Below are 21507 nucleotides of genomic sequence, written 5' to 3'. Positions count from 1 at the left end.
TGGGAAAAAACCACCCAATTCAAGTCCCTGTTCTCCCGTTTACTGCCTGTGTGACCTTACCAAGTTACTTACCCTTTCTAGACCTCCATTTTTTTTGTCTGCAAAATGGGATGATAAGAGTACCTACCTCCTACAGGTGGTGTGAAGATAAGTGAGATAATATAGATGTAAAAGTCCAGAAAAGTGCAGGGCATCTAGTAAGTGCTGCTTAAGTTAGCTGCTGCCATCATCATCACCATCATCATCATCATCTTTGATCCTCCTGTTATCTTATTTTAAAATAAAGCTAAATAATAGTACCACTGGTGAGAAGGAAAAAAAAAAGGCTATACCAAAGGGTTTATTTGCAAAGCTGTACAAAACTACACAGTGTGCAGAGCAGAGTAGGAAGAGGCCCTGCGATCCAGTTAACACAGGCAGCCCCTGCACTCATGTTTGCAGGGGAAGGGAGGAGAGGAGCTTCTTTTCCAGCCATGGTTCAGTGTCCTGGAGTCCAAGACTGCTGGGTCTGGATGCCTCCTTTGCCTTCTACTAGCAAACAGTTTATTTCCTTGCTCACATTTTCTAATCTACCTAGAATCTCAAACCCCCAAAGCATGGAGGACTTCTGCTATGGCCTCCATGTTGCTGGATGTTGCTGGCTCCCCCAATTCACAGGTTGAACCCTAATCCCGACACTACAGACTTAAGAGCTAGGGCCTTAAGAGGTGATATCATGAGGACTCCACCTTCATGAATGGGATTAGTGCCTTAAGGAGGCTTGAGGAAGCCCTTTTGCTCTTTCCTTATGCCATGTGAGGATGCAGCAAAAAGGCATCATCTTTAAAGCAGATGGCAAGCCCTCACCAGACACTGAATCTGCTGGTGCCTTGACATTGGACTTTCCAGCCTCCAAAACTGTGAGCAATCAATTTCTGCTATCAATGACCTAGTCTAAGGTATTTTGTTATAGCAGTCTGAACGGTTGTGACTAAGACAACTTCCTTCTTACAATGCATCTTGGGGACCATATTAGGATGTGAGTTCATTGAAAGGAAGATTGAGTTTCTTTTCTCATCAGTTTAGTGCATGCTATCCAATCAAGATTAGCCCACAGGGGGAATTTTAAAAAACAAAAGAGAAAACCTTTCAATTATGCCAAAGGCTGGCATGATTCAACCCACCTCACCCCAGCTCCAGACGCTCGAATGGCAAAATTAAGGAAGCAAAGGGGCATCTGCCATCAGATGGATGAAAGCCAGATTTTGAGAACTTTTTAACAATTACCCAAAGGACACATTTGGGAAATAAAGCACTGGACACTTGGAGTCAATGTTTCATTGGTCATGATGATCAAAAAATGATGGTTCACACACACACACAGAGACCTCATCCCACCTGCTGCAGGGCGGAAGCAACACCTCTGGTCCTCACACACCCTCTGGCTGGGCTCTCTGGTGCGCCCTGCAGCCGCTGCCCCACCCAAGACTCTGTCCTTCACCCTGAAGTTCTACTGCCCTGGTTTTCATCTCCCCTCAACACGGTACCTGGAGGCTCAATGTCCAGGTAGAGATATGAAAATCAGATCTGTGCTGGGCAGGGTTGCAACGTCCTTGAGTTCTTCTCCATCTCCCTTTCCCAAACTCTCTCCTCTCCCCTCTCCCACCCCATCATTGTTCCCCGGAAACAAATAGGATGGCTTCACTGGTCAATTCTTAACATGTACAAACACCAAAAGCAGAGGAAACGCCCCTTGGCCACCCCCCTCCCCCCAAACCCCAGTGCTGGGAGTGCAGCCGGCGGGCGAGGCTGCCTGGAACGTGGAGCTGCTGGAGCTGTCCGGCTGACCTGGAAAGTTCTTTGACCTCTAGGCTTTACCTGGAGGCCTCTTCCTTCAGCTCCTTGTTTTTCCTCACCTCCTCGGCGTGCTTGTCCTGGAAAGGAAGGGAGGGAAAAGGGCAGGTCACACAAGGCTGCCCCGGGGACAAGAAGGGAGGCCAAGGGGCAAGAGAACCAAAGGCAAAGAGTGGCCACCACAGGCAGTGAAGAGCTGTGTCTGCAAATGCATCCTGAGAGGGGCAGAAGGTGGCAGGTGAGGCTGGCAGGAGGCAGGGGGTGAGCCTACTGGTGGTGCCCCAGGGAGCTCAGGGGCCTGTGGATGTCAAACTGTGGCAGGGGCCCACTTTACAGTGACCCTAGGCACCCCCCCCAGCCTCTCCCTCCCTCACCTGGCCATTCTGTGGTTCGGATTAGATTGTATAGCTTAACTTAATATAAGGAGCTGCTGGAGGTAGTTTGTGCCAGAGGAGCAGGCAGAACAGACAGGCCTCACTGCAAGCATCTCCTACAAATCACATGCACCTGCCTGCTGCTTCTAGTTCTCATCCATCTCCTTTGTGAGAATTGTCTTATCCCTCCTGGTGAAAGATGAGGACTCTTTGATTTTACTTTGTTATTATTTAAACAAAAATAGAGATGGGATCTTGCTACGTTGCCCAGGCTGTTCTCTCACTCCTGGCCTCAAATGATCCTCCCACCTCTGTCTCCCAAAGTGCTGGGATTACAGGTGTGAGCCACTGTGCCCAGGTGTGGACTCTTAAAGTACAAATCAACAGAAGAATTTTGAAAATGTTGCCCAACTCCAAAAAGTGGACTTTCTTATACCTATCTCAAGAGAACCTTCTTTTATTTCACAGGGTAGAGCAGCCAAAAGATGGCATCTGCCTTCCAAGGCCCATCTGCAGGAGGATCTTGGCTGGCTCACTTCTCCAACCAGGCCTCGGTTCTCTGATCTTTAAAGAGAAGGGCATAGACAGGAGGCTCTTTCACCCCTCAAGTTCCGTGATGTTTAGTGTTCACCTGCTCACTGTGCAGATTGCTGGGTTCTCTATTAGACGGTGACTTTCCTGTGGGAAGGGACCACATCTTTCTCTTCTTGGTATTTCCCAGTTTCTACTATGGCGCCTTACAGATGGCAAGCGCTCAACAAATGTTGTTCCTCCCAGAGCCTGGCACTATCACAACCAGATGACAGAATCAGCCTGAAGTAGACCCACTGAGACAGCCCAGGTTTTCAGGATAAACTATAAATTACAAATCTGTCCCTGCAGACACCCTAGAACTTTCCGTGGCCTAGGAGTGAGGAGTGATGTGCACAGGGCAGGGGTTCCCAAACTTTGGTACGTATCAGCATGACCTAGGAAGCACCATCCCTAGACAGCCAGGGTTAGTATTCTGGGGAAGGATCCAAGTATCTGTATTTTTGAATTTGATACCAAGCGAGTCTGGTACATGGGGTAAGTGACCCACACAAACACTGGCATAGCAGGCTTTGTTGAAGGTGTCCATGGCCTGGTGCATAGGTGGACAGGGCAGAAAACATACACCCAACTCTCACCCAACCTCCTGCCTCCACCAGTGGGTAAAGGGGAGAAAGGGGGCCGAGGTCCCAGAGGGATGCTGCTCCCTCAAATGTCTGCTCTGACATCACACCTCTTTGAGTCTACCCTACCTCCACAGCTATCACTCTACAATATGGATCTTTCCGATCTCTCTGCCTCTGAATCTACTAATCTCTCTGCCTCTGAATCTACCTCCATTCTTGGGTGAGCTCACTGGGCAGAGCCCTAGGTTCTGCACTCCATTTCCTTGGCCTCCAAAGTATCTCTTGATGACAAAAGGCTGGCAGGACAATCATGGGCTGGTCTCCCTGAACCACTTGGACTTGGAGCCAAAGAGCTGAGTGCTAGTCCTAGCTCCACTGCTTATTAGTTTCGTGACCCTGGGCAAGTCATTTGACCTTTGTTGACATGTTTTTCTCATCTGCAAAATAAGGATAACACCTGTCCAGCTTGCCTCAGGGACTTGTTGTGAGGATACTGGCGAGAGGAAATGAAAGTGTTTTGCAAAGAGTCTCTCACGTGCTATATCCTGGGTCGGGTGGAGCCTCAGTGATCTGTTTTGGGTCTGGTCTCAGGGCCATGCCCATCTTAGCTCAACCCCAGATTTTTGTTAAGAGTTTGCTCCAGGTCATCCCTCCATAACTGGGGAAGCCTGAGGGCCGACCCAGATCACCTCCCTCCCATGTGGCACTTGGTGGAGGCCTTGCCAAGTTTCGCAGGCTGGTGCATCAGAGCACAGGGGCTGCCTCGTGCTGGCCAGTTCCAGGGCCTATGCAACATTCAGACCCCTCGTGAAGAAACCAGATCCTTCTAGGACCTGTTGCCAAGGGCCTGAGACTCTAGGTGGATGGGTAGGAAGGAGCGGGGACCACGCTGCTCACCATGGGACGAGGCCACCGATCAGGTCCCGGGAGTCACCGCGCAGCAGGCGGTTCCTGGAAATAAAACACAGAGCTGGAGCTCTCCCAGGAGCTGCAGGAGAAACTGGGGCGGCCTTGAGACTCAGGAAATGAGGCCAGCATGTTCTCAGCAGAACGGGCCGATATTCTGCTGACACACAGAACCAACCCCGGCCTCATGTTTCTCATATTTAGGTGACACCGTTCCATTTATTGACAAAAGGCAACATATTGGACGGACCTTTAACTCACTGGGTCTGTGTCAAGAGGTTTAGAGAGAATCATGTTTCCTGCTCAGTGGGAATCTCAGCTCATCATACCCATGACTTAGAGCCAAGAGCTCAAGAAAGCATCTTTCCTTCCATCAAATCAGTCCATTCAGGGATGAAGCTAGGAATGCACACCTGTTTGTCTATCTATACTCCTTTGTATTAGATAGGCTTCTTCTAGAGAATCAGACATATACTCTCCCTAAGGCAATGAAGGATTTTAATTGTGTAACTGTGCAGAATATTCCCCAAAGAAACCCTGAGTCTGGTTCCTGTTTCTTGCCTCTGACTTCCCAGATCATCCTTCGGAACTCTCTAAGGATCCTGCCTAAGAGAAAGATCTCAATTCTTGCCCGAGGCTGCTTCCTGTCTGAGATGATCAGTAGGTCCCCGCATACTTGCTGCAGAAGGAAAACAGCGTGTCCCAGGAACCTCCTCTCTAGCCAGGGACCCCTCACCTTCTCTTGCAGCCGTTCCAACATGGCGGCGAGGTGGGCCTCCCGGTTCTCCTTATTGGATTCCATCTTCTGGGCCAGTTTTTCCTTAGCCATCTTGATGAAGTTGTTGTTTTCCTCAATGGCTTTTTGGATCACCTCTCTCTCATGCTCCCGTTTCTCTGCTAGGTGTTTCAGGAGCTCCGCTTCCTGGTACTGGGGAAGCATAAAGGCAGAAGGAGGTTCTTCACAGTGAGTGCGCCGGGGTTTATTTTCACCATCATGGCTGAAAAGCTGCACACCCAGAACACTTGCCTCCCTGGGCCTGGTCCCCAGCCCATTAGCAGGAAGCAAGGACATTTCCTAAATTCTCCCCACCACTTTCAGAGCCTTCCACATTCTTTGATTTTTTTTCCCCCAGCCTTTTCCTAAATACCTTCACAGCCCTTTTGCACATCATTATTCATTCATTCATTCATTCATTCATTCATTCATTCATTCATTCGCGAACACTAAATGATCTTATACTATGTGCCAGGCACTGGTCTAACAGCTTGGGGTAAAAAAAAGTGTCATAGAGAGAAAACATATATAAATCACTAAAACCCAGACTAGTGTAGACATATGCACTGGGTAGGTGTCTAAGGTGTAGACAGGATGCACTGAAGGAATTCACGATAGGGGATTATTTTCTGATTGAAAGATGAAGAAAAGTTACACGTAGAATATGGCATCAGAATCAAGCCATGAGAATCCATAGAAGGCATCCCGGGCCTGGAGATGCACTACACCATGATCTACTCTCCCTCCTCCAATGAAAAAGCTCTTTCCTTAATTCCCTAGCCTTTCCCTAAATCCTTACTGTTTGTCAAAGTCTTATTTTTGCCACCATGCATATAGGGCCACCTCTTGGAGGAAGGTGGTGCAATGTCCTATCCCCCTAACCAAACTGTGAGCTCTGAGAGGTCAAGCGTGTTTAGTTCTTTGTTTCCCTCAATGGTGCCTCATTCTCCACCGCACACTCGGGAGATGCTCCCTAAATATTGCAGATTGCTGATGAGTTTACCCCAGCTCAGGTCCACCACCTGTCTTCTCCACCTCCCTCCCCTTTATGCTGAGAGGGAGGAAACAAGGAAAGGGCAGCATGTACCTTCCTTCGCTCCTCAGCCGCTTCTAGTTTCTTCTGGATCTCTTCCAGGGATGGGTCTCGCCGCCTGGGCAGGGAGGCGTTGAACTCGGGCACCCCATCAAAGGAGGGTGGCTTCAGGATGACTTCGAAGGACTGGCCCGAGGTGCATTTGTTCAACTCGATGACTTCCATGTCGGAAATGACGCACCAATTCAGGTCCACCGTGTCTGCTACAGAGGGTAGAGAAAGAGTTGCTCACGTCCTGAAGAATGCACAGGCACTCAGCCAGCAAGCAGCGCATGCGCACGGGAGTGGGCGAGCTGGGGCCCCAAGCAAGCTGGAGACTGGGGTCTGGCTCAGTCCTGCACCCTAGCACCTAAGGACGATGGCCTCTGACGGGGCTGAAGGAGTTTGTAGCCACAGTGAGGCTTCAGCCCCCAAGAGTAGGGGGCCCCAGGCAATGTGATTTCCTACGACGCTGGCTGCTTTTGCCTTTGCTTCCCCCACCAGCCTCCTCTGACTGCTGAGCTGCTCAATTTATCATCTGTGGTGACAGGCAGGGGTGCCTTTCAGCCCCGCCCACCCCCGGCCACTGCCCATCTGACGCTCGGCCTGTGGAACCCCTCCGCTGCCTCCCTCCTACCCTGCGCTCTTCTTTCTCTCCAGTCAGCACTGTCTTTCCGCTGGCTTTCATCCTTCCTCCTACACTGTCTCCCACACCAGCCTAGACAGAAAAAACAACCTCAGGTCATCCGAGCATGCCTGTTCCTTGGTGCCAGACCAAACCAAACCCATCCCTGCTTCTAACCAGGACATTAGGAGGTGACCTGGTCCCCGAGCACCCCTAGTGAGGACGTGGCCACCCAGTGCTCCTTGCTGGTGTCTTGGGGCTGTCTGGGCTACAGGCCCCACATAGCATGGCTGTCACAGAACTTCTTCTTCCCACCTCTGGACTCTCCCAGAGCATTCTCTACCCTTCCCAGAGGAGACCGGTTGACCCGGAAACTGACTCACATCGCCTCATCTTCTCTTCTGGTCTAGATGCTCCCCACAGACAGAATCCCTGTCTAGCTCACCTTTGCATACCCCCTAGTCCCGATTTGCTGGACGAATGCACAGAGGTGACAAGATCGAGTGCACTCTGGGGGCGCCTGATGCAGACCTTCGTGGCCTCCCCCTAGTGCCCAGGCTGCACCACTGCAGCTCAGACCCTCAGGCTCACCCGCTGTGATTTCATCAGCACTGGGAAGGAAACTGTGTCTCGGGATGAGAGTTTCACTGAACTGGGGTCGGGGTGCAGGACCCATGAGGACAGGACACAGGGCCCCCCGCCCCTCACTTTCCTGGCTGAGCCTTCACTGACCTTCATATTTGTAGGAAGACTTATTCAGGGGATCGGCCAGGAAGCAGGAGCAGAACAAGGAAACCAGCGGAAGCTCCTTCATCTTCTCTTTGTAGGCTGCGGAAACATCAAGTCAGGTGAGGATGGCGCCTCTCCTAGCCTCAGAAGCCAGCGTCCCCGCGGGTCTGGGGCTCTGAGCAGCCCAGGGTTCCACAAAGGCACTCAAACCACAGACCCACGCCGAGGCTGGGGATCCAGGCCTTTTGCCCTGAGCCCGCTGTTCAGGATCCCTGTGTAGGATTTGAACCCACTCCTGTTTCCTAGGGAAACCTGAGCCTTCCAGAGCATCAGATCCTTCTCCACAGGATGTCTCCTCCCCTTCCAGACCAGAAAGCAAAATGCCCTCATGGAAAGGTCCCAAGCAGCAGTGCCTCAGCTCTCTATCCCCCAACATCTGCTCCAGGACATTCGGATTCTTTTTCTCCAGGACACAGGAGACCCACACTCCATTCTACTCCAAATACTTGGCAGCACTGGCCTGCGGGGTTAAAGAGCTAGATAGGAGGGGGCTGTCCTCACCACCATCCCTCTAGTCTGCCCCTCATAAGGTCAGGCTGTGAGCCTTCTCTGACCTTTCCAACAGAGTGCACAGAGCCTGGAGGTCGCTGGTGTCCCCAAAAGTTGGAACATATCCCCGCCACCTATCTGTGTTTGGGATGTCAGGGGCCAGAGCTGCCCTGGCTCCTGAAAGTCCCTCCCCCTACCGCCCTGGGGCCCGTATGTCTGGCTGCTCCAACTACAGCCCTTAGCTGACCCCTACCTAGCACAGCGCAGGTGTTCCCCCCATCCTCATTTCCTTGTACAATTTTTTGTTGAGATGAGGGTCTCAATATGTTGCCCAGGCTGGACTCAAACTCCTGGACTCAAGTGATCCTCGTGCCTCAGACTCCTGATATCGGGGACTATAGGCATATGCCACTACACCTGGCTTCCTTTTACAAATTTGAAAATACATGTAACTGCAAAAATAATATATAGGCATCATAAAATCTAAAAAAAAAAACCACATATACAGATGAGCAAAAGGAAGAAAATCTTAGCTGTGACACATCCCCCACCACTTGCTCAACTTGTCGCTTATGGTGACAAGCAGTGGTGTGCTTTCTGTCACTGCCTGCATGTTCCCATGCCTCCCATCACTACCTGTACCGCCCCCCCACCCCGTGTGCTTCCTGCCAGCTGTGTACTTCCCTGCTTCTATGAGTACATGTTGGGTGAGGGCAGAGGGAATAACCTATGCCCCATCACACATGGTTTTTGTACCTACCAGCAAGGGTCATGTTTCTGGGATCTGGTGGCTGAATCTAGCTGAAAGTCACAGAGTGGGTCTGTCACCAGCTCAGGACGCTGTCGCCAACCTGAGAAAAGGGGAGGACAGGATTTTAACATCGATGGATTAGACAGGTTATTCTCATAAGAAAGGTCTTTATACACTGGGGAAGGAATCTCAGGGGTACCTCATTTGCTCTTCCTCCAGGCCCTCTCCCCACCAACTCTCCCTGGGGATCCCCCACCCCAACCTCCCTCCCACAAGACACTAAACAAGCTCAGATTCCATGCACTAATGATACTTCATAATTGGCTTTCCAATCTCAAGCCCCCCAGTGCATGCAAGCATGAGTTTCCCAAAAACGTATGGATCAAGGGGTGCTCATCTGTCTCCCTCTGTAGCTCAAGAACCTGGCGCAATTCAAGGGTTAGGGTGAGAGGCAAATCCTCCGGCAGAATCAGCTGGGAGGCGTTCATAAAATAACTGTGTCCTGAACTTCTCCCTGCACACGCCCCAGAACTCTTTGGGCCAATTCTGATATGGGATGACAGAGAATTGGACATAGGATGTTAACAGGCCTCTTCAGATACCTCTCACCTTCCCTTTCCCGAGACGACTGACCTAAGCTGTGTTTGACCCTATTTAAGACAATCCGGGACACAGGAAAGAAAAACATTAAGGCATCAAGTCGTCATCACAGGGCCAGCACACTGCCAGAAACCAGCAGGAGGAATTGCCGTGGGGCACAGAGATAGGGCTTCACAACCCCGGAAGCCTGGGAGGGGGCCCTGGTGTCGGTAGCATCTGAGTGGTGCCTTGAGGATGAGTTAGAATCAGACAGGAGCTAGCAGGAGGGCATTCTGCAAGGGAACATCATGGCCGAGGGGCAGGGTGAGAACACCGCTCAGTGTCCATGGGATCAGGTCGAGCTGGTTGACGCTAGACCAGAAAGTGGGAAGAGGAGGGAGCGGGGCAGGAGACGAAAGAGGAGAGGCAGGGAAGGAGCAGATCTGGGAGGATCAGAAGGGTGGAGGTGATTGGAACCCACGAAGGCTACTACCAAGAGAGTGAGGAACGGCCAGCAGTGAGTGGCCATCCTCAGGACCATTTGATCCTCAGTCACCCTCTGTGGTCACTGTGCCAGGGGAGGGTGGCAAGAGCCAGCAGGCTCACTGCCTGCATCCTCACCAGCCAAAGAGACTCTGAGACCCACTTAAAGCCCCTTGCCTTTCTGTGCTGGCTGGGGACTGGCAGGAGGAGGCAATGGGGCAGTGAACTCAACTGTGGCTTTAGGGCGAGACCAGTGTGGGGTCAAACACAAGCATCACCTCTCTTACCAGCTCTCGCTAGTCTTTTTCTCCATCTTAATCATGCACAGAGCTGTACAAATTAAATGAGAAAAACCCATGCATAGCATCCAGCAGACAGGAAGCACCGAATAAATGTTAGTCTCTTTGCCCTGTATTTTGCATCAGGGCTGCTACCAGGTGCCACACACCTGCTTCACAGCCATTACCTCTGGCCCCGCAAGTAAGGACTGTTGTTTCCATGTGCAGATGGGGAAACTGAGGCTCAGAGGGTTTATGTGCCTGCTCAGGATGATGCAGCTAGCAAGTTAGAGTGCCCATTTGAACCAAGGTCCAGCTGGACTTAAAGTGCTTTGTTCTCCTTGTTCTTGTTGTTGTGCTTTGGAGCCAGAGGCCCCTGTCATTGCAGCACAATGGGTCCTCTCTCTGCAGAACTAAACTGGTCCTGACGGTACCAGTGAGTCCCTGAACAGACAGGCAGGCCTGGTGCCTGCATGCGACTTCCCTGGTCATGACACCCCATCCCACAGTCTCTGCTCATGGCCAGGCTGACTGACAAGTCACAGTGAGTAAGCCCTTGCCAGAGAGGCAGTGGCCTTGGACTTCCACCTGGGGAAAGGATCAGAAGTGGATAGGTGGAGGGGAGGTAGAGGGGGATGCCTGAGAAAGAAGGCAGACTGAGTAGGAGCAGGCAGCTGGAGTCATGGAATGTGCCCCCAGCCCGAGCTAGAAATGATGATAGGACCCTGTGCTCAGGGAGCACTCTACACCCACCACATTATCCTAGTCAAACTTTGCATGAAGCTGGCTTAAGGTGACAAGATAGGCATCATCAGCTTTGCTTTCAGATGAAGAACCTGGGGTTCAGAGAAGTTAAGACGCTTGCCTGAGGTCACACAGCTCTAAAGTTGCAGAGCTGAGTCTAGTCTCCACGTCTCTCGACTTGTAAGTTCTTCCACTGTAACCACGGAACCAGCTTTCTACATGGAAGGACACGGGCTAGGAGTTTTAGGAACACACAGAAGGTCGGAAAGCCAGAGAAAGAAGACCAGGGCAGGAAACAAGAGACGTTGTAGAGGTGGGCAGAGGTATGCATGGTCATAGTCAAGGGATTTGCAATGGAGACCTCTCAGTGTTACAGGGTACGGACTGCATGTTAAAAATGTGTGCTTACCGAGCAGCTGCTATGTGATAAACTCACTTTAATTTTCATAGTAGCCTCATAAGGTAGGAATTACTATCCCCATTTTATAGAGAATGAAATTGAGGCCCAGAGAAGCTAAGTGCCTTTTCAAGGCCATTCAGTATAGTAGGTTAAATAATGTCCCCTGCATACACACATCCTCATCCTAACCCCCACAACCTGTGAATGTGAGCTTATTTGGAAAAAAGGGCTTAATGAAGGATCTCAAGAAGAGATCATTCCTGCTTGCCTGAGAAAGCCTTAAACCCAATGGCAAGTGTCCTTATAAGCGAGACAGAGAGAAAAGAGAAGGCCATGTGCAGACAGAGGCAGAGACAGAGATGGGCAGCCACAAGCCAAGGAATGTTTGGGGCCTCCAAAACCTGCAAGAGGCAAGGACAGATCATCCCCTGGAGTCTTCAACAGAGTTCAGTCCATTGACATCTCAGCTTTGAACTTCCAGCCTCCCAGTTAGTCGTAATGTGATACAGTAGCCCCGGGAAACTAATGCCCTCAGGAAGTGACTAAGCCAGGGCTCAACCCTATGGTTTTTTTCACCTCAGGTACCAGCCAATCCTAGCCCTTCGATTGCCCCTGAGGAAGACCAGGAAATTCACTGCACCCAGCAGCAACAAAGATCAAAGGAGGCCCCTCTGGAAGGTCAATGTGGCAGTCATTCCATCAATATCCAGAACCAGAGCTAGAGCTCAGGATGGCAGGCCCTCCAGCTCCTGCCTGGTGGTCACTCTCAAGCACTTCTGATGGACACAAACTGGTTGGTCAAGAGCCAAGGTCTCCCTGTGGAGCTGAGCCCCTGTGCTGGCAGGGATTGATCCAGCGGAGCAGGTAGAGAGAGGACTCAATTTATTTACGTATTCATTTATTTAGTAAATTCTGTGCCAAGCCCTCTGCTAGATCTTCAGATGGCAAAGATTTGAGTGTGGCCTCATCCCAGGCTGTGATGAGCTTACTATGCAATTGAGGTTCTGCAGTGCCTATCACCTTGCCATGACTCTGAACCTGACTGTGTGGTGCCAGGGATGTGGACCAGGTTTACTCAGGAACACAGGAGGCCCATTGGATTGTATGCAGGGTGCAGCGGGACAGAATGCTAGAATAGGAACTGGAAGATCACAGAGCCCTCCAGACCAGTGAAGGACTTTGTGCTTTATCTCCCACCCAGTAGGAAGCCACTGATATCTTTTGAATGAGGGGAGAAGGGAACAGTGATGCTGATAATAATAGCAATAATAACAACTACCATTCTTGGGCAGGAAAAGCACAACTGTTATCTCACAGCACAACTGTTTCTATTAGGTTCTTTGAGAATGAGGACATTGAATCTCAGGAGTTAAGTAAATTACACCATCACACAGGTAGGTAGGGGCAGAGCTGGGATTTAGGTCCTCATGTGTTTCATTGGAAAGCCTGTCTCTGTCTCTTTAGGTTCTGCTTCTAGTGTAAAAATATTCATCTGGCAGCATTCGTTTGGGGAAAAATTTAGGAGGGAAAGGCTGGAAGCCAAATAGCAGTATGGGTACCAAGTGTGGGTCGGACCTGCTGGATTGAGTTCCACTCTGAAGTTTTCACATCTCACCCAGCACTATTTTTCCATTTACAAACTGATCCATACATTTCCCCCAGCACCAGCATGTAAGAGTCTGTACAGAAAAGCAAGGAACCAGAGCTTTTTGTTGATGGCTTGAACCATTAGCACAATTGTTAAGAAATAAATTAATGGGTGATAATCCCACCAAGCAGAGAGCCAGCCATAAGGAAACATGGAATGAGTAAGTTTTGATTGGAGGCAGACATGGCTGAGAGTGAAGTTGTAGGCTGCTGACTGAGGAGGGATCTCATGGTGGGACAGTGGGGAGAAAAAGGTGCTTAAAGTAGAGATCAGAGCCCTCAATTTCACCCAGAACATTTGAATGTCAGAGATGGACAGAACAGGCAATCACAAGCCTGTGGTTCTCAATTCAGTGCAGTCTCACTCCCAGAAACTACGTGGGACCTTTCAACGGTCATGAGACTGAGGATGCTACAGGCATTTAGTGGGCAGGGGCTGCGGAGTCTAAATGTCTTGCATTGCACACATCAGTTCCACACAATAAACAACTGTCCCTTCCAAAATGCCAATAGCCTCCTTCCTGGGGACCAAAGATTCTGAGGTCACGCAGAGAACTCCTGGCAGAGATGGGATGGATTCCAGTGTCAATGCCCTTCTCCTTTATACTTGTTCCTTCTCTGCCCCCAAACACCATCCTGGATGAGAGGGGATAGCCCACATGGTCACCAGAGCAGCTTTGAATGAGAAAGTGGATACACAGAAGGGAGGCCCCAGCAGGGCACTTGCTTGCAACCCACACTCCAAGTCTTTCAGCTGATGTCCAGGTAATTCAGCTGATGTCCAGGGGCAGACAGAAAAGCACCAAGCTCTCAGATGACACGTGGCCACCTGCTGGGTGTATGCCTGACCTCTCAGTGCCTCTGACTGCCCACAAGACAGAGTGAACAAGCATTTTATTGGTCACTGGAAGAAATGCCCCAAGAATGCTTGCAGGATGTAGAGTAGTTTTGAGGGATAAGCAGATAACGCATGTCCCAGTGGCTTGAATAGAGGTGTACCTGGCAAGGGTTTCAGAAGACAAATCTAGAAACTCTGGCCAACAATCAGGATGAATACTTCATGGTTGTGGGGGCAATGAATTCTGACTAAGGTCCTCTAGCCACAAGCAGTACAGGAAGGTGGTTCTTTAAGTCTGTGCCCTATTGCCAATCTTCTTCAAAATCCAGTTGAGGTTATATATTTACCTGAAATTAGCTGCATAAGCTATCTAAATGCCACTTTATTTGCTTTGGGATAGAATCATGTCAGCTCAGAACAGTGCCCCTGGTATTTCATGCTGATCAAAAGGCTCTGATTGGCAGCCATGGGTCTTCTTTGGGTTTAAAATCAAAAGGAGATAAATTATTTTTTCATGAATGTGGTTTTCATTCTTTCTACAATATTTATTGAGTATTTAATTCTGTGCCAAGCCCTCTGCCAGATCCTAAAATAACCACAGGAGTTTTTGTTGGTGGGAAAGTAAAACAAGTCCCTGGGTGGGTATCTAGAGCCATTGGAGCCCTTGGAAGCTCTGCAGATGCTCTGCAGGCCTCAGCATGGTCTGCCGCGATAATGTGGACCATGCCATAAAGGGAGAAGGACTGGGAATTAGAGCACAAACCAAGAAGGAACCAGTGAGACATACAGAGGGAAACTGGGCAAAACAGAACAGTGTGTGATTCACGGGGTCTGGGGAAATTGGCATTGTTTAATCACCTCTTAGGCTCTTGCTTCCAAGAGCATGATAAGGAAGAGATGATGGGTGTCCCAGAGGTCAAGCTCTCTGCCCATTCTGCAGTCCCAAATCATCCTAGATCTGCGCTCAGCTCCTTTCTCTGGATACATATTCTGCAGTTTGTTATCCAAACTCTCGAGTTGCCTAAAGCCCATCATGAATCAGACCAACCAGTCCCAGGCTCCCGCCTTTTCTGATCTGTTCTGTTCTCCTGCCTCCCACCACCAGCCTCTGACAGCAGGACCCTAGGGGAGTGGGCACGCAGCTCTCGGTTTTAATTAATGGAAAGGCCAGCAAGCTTTGGGCTTCGGTGGGGAGGGATAGGTATGCCTGTGTGTGTGTAGGGGATGGGGTGGGAGCACTCACATGTGTGTGCTGGGGATGGAGTGGGAGTGTTCAGATGTGTATATATATGTATATATATACATATATGTGTGTGTATATATGTATATGCAGAAGAATTAGCGTGACAGAAGATAAGTTCAGGGGCACGGACTTCCATTCTGGGCTGCTGGAGAGTGTGTGAGGCACGTGACCCAAGCGCTGTGTGAGGTCCTGGGTTAAAAGCACATGAAGGCATCAATATATAGGGCAAGCCCTTTTAATCTTACTCCCAATAACAACAATGTAATTGAATATTGCTTTACGATTACATCTAGAGGCATATGTGCATCTTATAAGTAATGCTTTAACTACAAACATATTCACATTATATTTTAGAAATTCTGTGTGACAGAAAAAAAGAAAATAAATCCCTGTTGTCTTACTACTTCATGCTACTGGCATTTTCTTCTAGCTTTTTTTCCCCTCTGTCTACTATTTTTACATAAGCAAGGAACCAGGGCTTTTACAGAAGCAAGGGAATCTACACTAAAAATGTTTTAAAGATAGAGATGGGGTCTCACTGTGTTACCCATGCTGGCCTCAAGCTCCTGTGCTCAAGTGATCCTCTGGCCTCAGTCTCCCAAAGTGCTAGGATGACAGGCGTGAGCCACCGTGTCTGGCCAGGGCATATACATTTTATCATTTTATTCCCCACACCAAATCCTATACACACTTAATAGATCATCAATTTAGGTAAGTGACTTGATTTGCCCAAAGTCATACGAGTAGAAAGTGGTAAAGATGGGATTTGAATTGAAATCTTCTTATATCAAAGCCCATGCAATTTCTGATAAAGCTCCATGCTATGTCCTCATATCCAAGGTCATCCTAGATGTAAGTGCAATGGATGATTGCTGATGGCATGTGATTGAAGGGCAAGCAAATACCCCATATCAGCTTCCCTCCTATGGGTGCATTCCATGCTTAAAATTCTCACCATTGTATCTATCCTTCAGCTCAGGCATTGTCTCAGAGAGTCCCTGTTAAAATGCACACACCTGACCTATCAAGTGTACTAAATTAACTCATCTTCATATCAGCAGAGGACAAGCAATGAAACTTGTAGAAATTCCCAGAGGTCCAGCTCTCTGCCCATTCTGTAGTCCCAGAGTTAGTAGGAGCCATGGAGCTCTCTGGAGTTTCCATTCCTTCCTCTTTTCAGAGGAGGAGACAGGGAGACCAAGAAGTGCCTTGCCTGAGGTTTCAGAGAGAACAGAGCCAAGCTTCTGGCCCACATTCAACTACACTGACAGAAATTCCTTATCTTTTGCAATATTGCTCTCGTTTTCTTTATTCTTTCATTCTCCAATGCTTTGTAAATGTTATGTATTGCTTTTAATTTTAGCTTTATGTTAAAATCTTTTATGTCTATGTTTCACTACATTAAGAATAAAAGAGTATCTAATGATTTTATTTGTGTGAGATGAGAGGTTTAGCAACAAACCTCTCTGTACAAACCTGGTTCTGTCAGAAAGATCTGGATTTTCAGTTCTGGATTATCGTTATTGAGTTCTTTCTTACATTATTCATCCAACAAATATTGATTGAAGATCTACTGTGTGCACTATGTAAAGCACTGGGGATACAGCGATGATCTTACAGACACATCCCCTAGCCTCAAGATGTTTGACATTTGCATTGAGCTTTATAAATATACCAATTTTAACTAGACAATGACTCCAAATTCTGGTGTTTTCTTTGCTTATGACCATCATTGACACCATGTGGAGTTTTTTTTTTATTTAGTTCCTTTAATTTGATAATTTTTTTATTAGCTAGAGTACTTGTTGGAGTAATTGTTTTTCAGAAAGGGATCATGTTTTCTTTTGTTTTGTTTTGTTTTGTTTTTTTTGAGATGGAGTCTCCCTCTGTCACCCAGGGTGGAGTTCAGTGGTGCAATCTCAGCTCACTGCAACCTCTGTCTCCCCGGTTCAAGCGATTCTCCTGCCTCAGCCTCCCGAGGAGCTGGAATTACAGGCATGTGCCACCGGCATGCCTGGCTAATTTTTGCATTTGCAGTAGAGATGAAATTTCACTATATTGGCCAGGCTGGTCTTGAACTCCTGACCTCAAGTGATTCGCCCACCTCAGCCTCACAAAGTGTTGGGATTACAGGTGTAAGCCACCGTGCCCAGCTCATGGTATGTTTCTTAAGTCCTTATGCATCTGGTTTGATGGCAGGTGCAGATGCTAGACAACCCTGTGCAGGATCAATAGCTGAATTGTGTTTGTGTTGTGGGCAGACAGAGCCTGCCTGAAAGGTACTACCCTCTATCCAACTCTTTCTGCATACTCAGTGTGAACTTTTCTCTCTCTAGTCTGGCTGTCTAGGCACAGACCCACATGGTCCACTGACACTCTGCTCATCCTCCCCTACTGGGTCTTTCATCCTGGATCTGAGCTCAGCTCCTTTCTCTGGATTCATACTCTGCGATTTGTTATCCAAACTCTCGAGTTGCCTGAAGCCCACCATGAATCAGGCCAACTAGCCCCAGGCTCCCACCTTTTCTGATCTGTTCTGTTCTCCTGCCTCCCACCACCAGCCTCTGACAGCAGGACCCTAGAGGAGTGGACACACAGCTCTCAGTTTTAATTGATGGAAAGGCCAGCAAGCTTTGGGCTTCAGTGGGGAGGGATAGGTATGCCTGTGTGTGTGTAGGGGATGGAGTGGGAGCACTCATATGTGTGTGTCGGGGATGGAGTGGGAGCACTCACATGTGTGTGTAGGGATGGGGTGGGAGCACTCATATGTGTGTGTAGGGATGGGGTGGGAGTGTTCAGATGTGGGGGTTCATGTGTGTGCATGCATATGTAGGTGGGAAGGGGGCAAGTGTGCATGTATTCGTTTGTCTTCCTAGAGGGACTAGAGATGTAAAACTCTGGAAAAGAAAACAATTTTAAATGGCAGGGAAGAATTTTGGTATCCATCCCTCCCTAAAGAAAACAGAAAAGTGACCTTTCCCAGGCTGTCACATCTTTAAATACAGCAAATGCTAATTTAATAAGCAAACCAAATTATACATGATGCATGTTTATTTCTCAAGCTTAAAAAAAATGGATTGGTTCCCGAAGTGGCATTACAAAAGTTACACTTTACATGTTGTATGATTCCCCAAAATTTCCATCCCTCCTCCCACAAAAGCAGTTTCATTTCTCCCCATCCATGTCTTCAAAATCTCCGGGAATTCTATGTTTCCAAATGAGAATCTCCAGGTAAGTACGAAATAATATAAAGATATCAGAGGGAGCAGGGGAGACAATCTTAGGGGTTCTTGAAAAATTAAGCCTTTCTTTGATTATGATCTTGATAATTAAATATCTCATTATTTAAAAGCACGAGCACAAAAGATCTGAATTTTTCCATTCCTTCTACACAGTTGGTTTAATATAGACACTATTCTCCTTCTTTCTTTATCTCTCTCTTACCTTCCTAATTTCTTTGCCCCATGTTCCTTTTCCCTGCTCAAGTACCCTATTCTCTGAACCTCAATTTGTCAATCTTTGTTGCTCTATTTTAAAAGTCATCAATCAGCCCATATCCCCTATGGGAAAATGTGGTTAAAATGGCCTAGTCCAGTGAAAGAAGACAGCCACTTGGCTTTTGGGTTTCTTTTATTGAACCAAAGTGAAATCTAGCTATTAAGCAGCCATCCAACCAAAAATGCAGGACACTTCCACTGTCCCTCCACCTCCAGTCGACAACCTGGCCAGTATGGACAATATGAGACCAAACTTCTCCATCTTTGATAGGTCTTTTAGAATGAAGCAACTCACTAAAGAAGGACAGCTTCCCATAAAAAACAATATTTGGATTTAACTGCAACTTAAAGGCACTTATTTTTTGCCTGGGAATAGGGACACACAGTGTACAACATGGATAAGCCTTGAGGACATTAGGCTCAGTGAAATAAGCCAATCACAAAAAGACAAGTACTGATTCCACTTATCTGAGGTACCTAGAGGAGTTAAAATTATAGAGAAAGAATGTAGGATGGGATTTTCCAGGGGCTGGGGCATGGGAGAATGGGGAGTCAGTGTTTCATGGGTATGGAGCTTCAGTTTTGCAAGATGAAAAGAGTTCTGAAGATTGGATGCACAACTACATAAACCTTAATACTACTGATATTTACACTTAAAAATAGTTCAAATGGCAAATTTTATGTTGTGTGTATTTACCACAGTTAAAATAAAAAAAAAAAAAGGTTGACTATCTATTGGGAGTTTTTCATAGGCTTGTAGTCTCAGGGTTAGGAGAGGTAATTAGAGGTCACTTAGCCTAATGTTTCTCAAACTTTCTTGACTGAAATTCACAAACAGTGCTACATTTTATATTATGATCCAGTATGTATATGTCATGATACGGACATATACACATATGTATGATTATGGATACAGACATATATGTACATTTGTACAGACAAATATAACATAACTGATATGTAACTGAAGATAGCATAGGAAGCATTATTTATCCTATTACATGAGATGTGCTCTAATTATTTTCTACTTTATCTTATTTCATTTTATTAAAACAAAAAACCATTTACAATCCATAAATTGATTTCACAGTGTACTAATGGGTCTCAGCCTGCAGTTAAAACACTAACCTAGACCAATCCCTAACATAATGCAAAAATCTCCTCCAAAGCCTCCCAGCTGGGTGACCATCCAACTTCTGCTTGAATGCCTCCAGTGTTAGGGAACTCACTCCCTACAGGGCAGCGTGCTCTATGGTAGACCCATCTAGCATTTTCAGATCCTGCTCACTCCAGAGCTGTTCCGGGAGTGGCCTAGGTGGAGCTGAGAATACCAGGAGGGCTGGGACCAGCTGACAGGTGCTCAGTGGTTTCCAAGTGGGGTGAAAGTATAGCTCCTAGCAGCAAAGTGGAGGGTTGGGGTGAGCCAGAGACTAGGGCAGCATTGCTGGGAAACTCTGGCTTCCTTCTGTGGAGCTGCCGATCAGACCTTTTCCCCTCTGCCTTCTCACTGCTCCAGCACTATGATTATTTCCTCATCTGAAGGATGATCTCATTCCCCTAGCACCCGCCTGTGGGAGAGGTTTCTTCCCGCTGGGAGGCGGGGGGCTCAGCCTCAGGTTGAGACAGATTCCCTCATATTCCCTCTCAACCTCCCACCCATCCCTCAAGCCTCAGCAGGCCACCTCTGGCCATTCCCACCTTGTATTCTCTTGGTCTTGAGACGAGGGGTATCCCTTCCCGGGGTATTCAGACAAGGGCGCATGAACATTCCTAACCTCTCCCTCCCACCCCCATACACACACACACACACACACACACACACACACACACACACACACAGCATTCTGGAGACCTGCCCATGTTCAGGACAACAAGACTCCACCACACCTGATTGTGTCTTCCTGGGAGAAATAAAACAAAGACAGCACCACCATGTGGGGAAGGCTGGCCGCTGGACATCAAAACCCCGGGTCCCAGGATGAGAAATGAATGATGCCTAAACTCCTGGCGAGGGTGGTGGGCTGAATAAGGAGGGGGGCTGGCCAGGGTCCCCGTCAGTGGCCAGGGCGTGGCAGTTCTGGGTGTTTGCAGTTTTCAGCTTTGGAGCCAGCCACCTCTGGCCAGGTAGGATTAGGCTGACCTCAGGGTGGGGCGGGGCCAGGAGGAGGTGATGATCTCATTGCATCCTGAGAACCAAGAGAAAAAAGTAACCCGTGCATAGAGCTGAAGGAAAAGATGGGTGATAAAAATGGGAATGGGAGACAAGAAAAGCTGTGTCTGAGGAAGAAAAGGTAAAAACACAGGAGAGCTTCCCACTTGAAAGGGATCTTCAGGTCACAGCCAGCTGCAGGGGCAGCCAGACTTGGCACAAAACCTTTCTCTCTAAGCAACAAAACATTTTTATGCAGAAATAACTCACCGTAGCATCTGACAATTCCCACCCATCCTGCCTCTCCTGAGCTCGGAATAAAAGTGGCACCTGGAGCCTACCCTCACCCCTTGGCCAAGCGCCATTCTTTTTGCCTCACCCCCTTTCCCCCAAGATCTGACAAAGTTTAAATGATTGAGTAAAACCAAAGGTGACACAATAGGTGCTAGGCTCCTCGCTTCTCCCCACTGTAGCTGCTGTCTTGTTTTTTCTTTTGCCTGAAAAGCCTCAAATTAGTTGCATTATATTTCTACTTACGTGCAGTCCAGTTAGAAGCGAGCTGCTCTCTTCCTCACTCCCTCAATTAGTGGTACCCTGGGCTTCTCTCAACATCAGCACCACTGCTCGCTCTCGCCATGACATCACCTCCAAGCTCTGTGATTGGCCAGCAGTGGGTTGCTTGGCAATTGGACAGTCTCCTCTGGTGGAGCAGGGATTGCCTGAGTGAGTAACTCTTAGCAGGCCAGGGAGTGGAAGATGATGTCAGACAAAGAGCCTGCTTTCTCTGCTGCCTGTGGAGCTGGAGAACCAGAGGGGTGAGGGTGGAGAGGAAGAAAGAAAGAGGGAGTGGTACAGAGAAGGTTGGGGGGAAGCCACAG

The 21507-nt window shown here is 48.4% G+C and overlaps 1 protein-coding gene across 4 annotated transcripts; it reads right to left on the bottom strand.

Moving 5' to 3' along the window:
- Window positions 1-321: 321 nt before the first annotated feature.
- STMN4 (stathmin 4) lies at window positions 322-21268 on the bottom strand. 4 transcript variants are annotated; one of them, XM_017885250.1, is made up of 8 exons: window positions 21167-21259; window positions 8781-8871; window positions 7475-7570; window positions 6755-6835; window positions 6133-6341; window positions 5007-5198; window positions 4262-4315; window positions 322-1913 (listed from the first exon to the last, which is right to left on the bottom strand). In XM_017885250.1, exons 2-7 carry the CDS (start codon window positions 8791-8793, stop codon window positions 4295-4297), a joined length of 612 nt encoding a protein of 203 aa, XP_017740739.1. In that variant the 5' UTR covers window positions 8794-8871; window positions 21167-21259; the 3' UTR covers window positions 322-1913; window positions 4262-4294. The 4 variants fall into 4 exon arrangements, with proteins under 4 accessions (XP_017740739.1, XP_017740757.1, XP_017740732.1 ...); XM_017885268.1 differs by lacking the exon at window positions 6755-6835 and having other exon boundaries at window positions 21167-21268; XM_017885243.1 differs by lacking the exon at window positions 4262-4315.
- Between the last annotated feature and the right edge of the window lie 239 nt (window positions 21269-21507).

The sequence above is a fragment of the Rhinopithecus bieti genome, unplaced genomic scaffold (assembly GCF_001698545.2).
Source record: "Rhinopithecus bieti isolate Rb0 unplaced genomic scaffold, ASM169854v2 scaffold_315, whole genome shotgun sequence".
Classification (NCBI taxonomy): domain Eukaryota; kingdom Metazoa; phylum Chordata; class Mammalia; order Primates; family Cercopithecidae; genus Rhinopithecus; species Rhinopithecus bieti.
The sequence above is the reverse complement of the archived record's forward strand: the minus strand, read 5'-3'. Positions and strand labels throughout refer to the sequence as shown.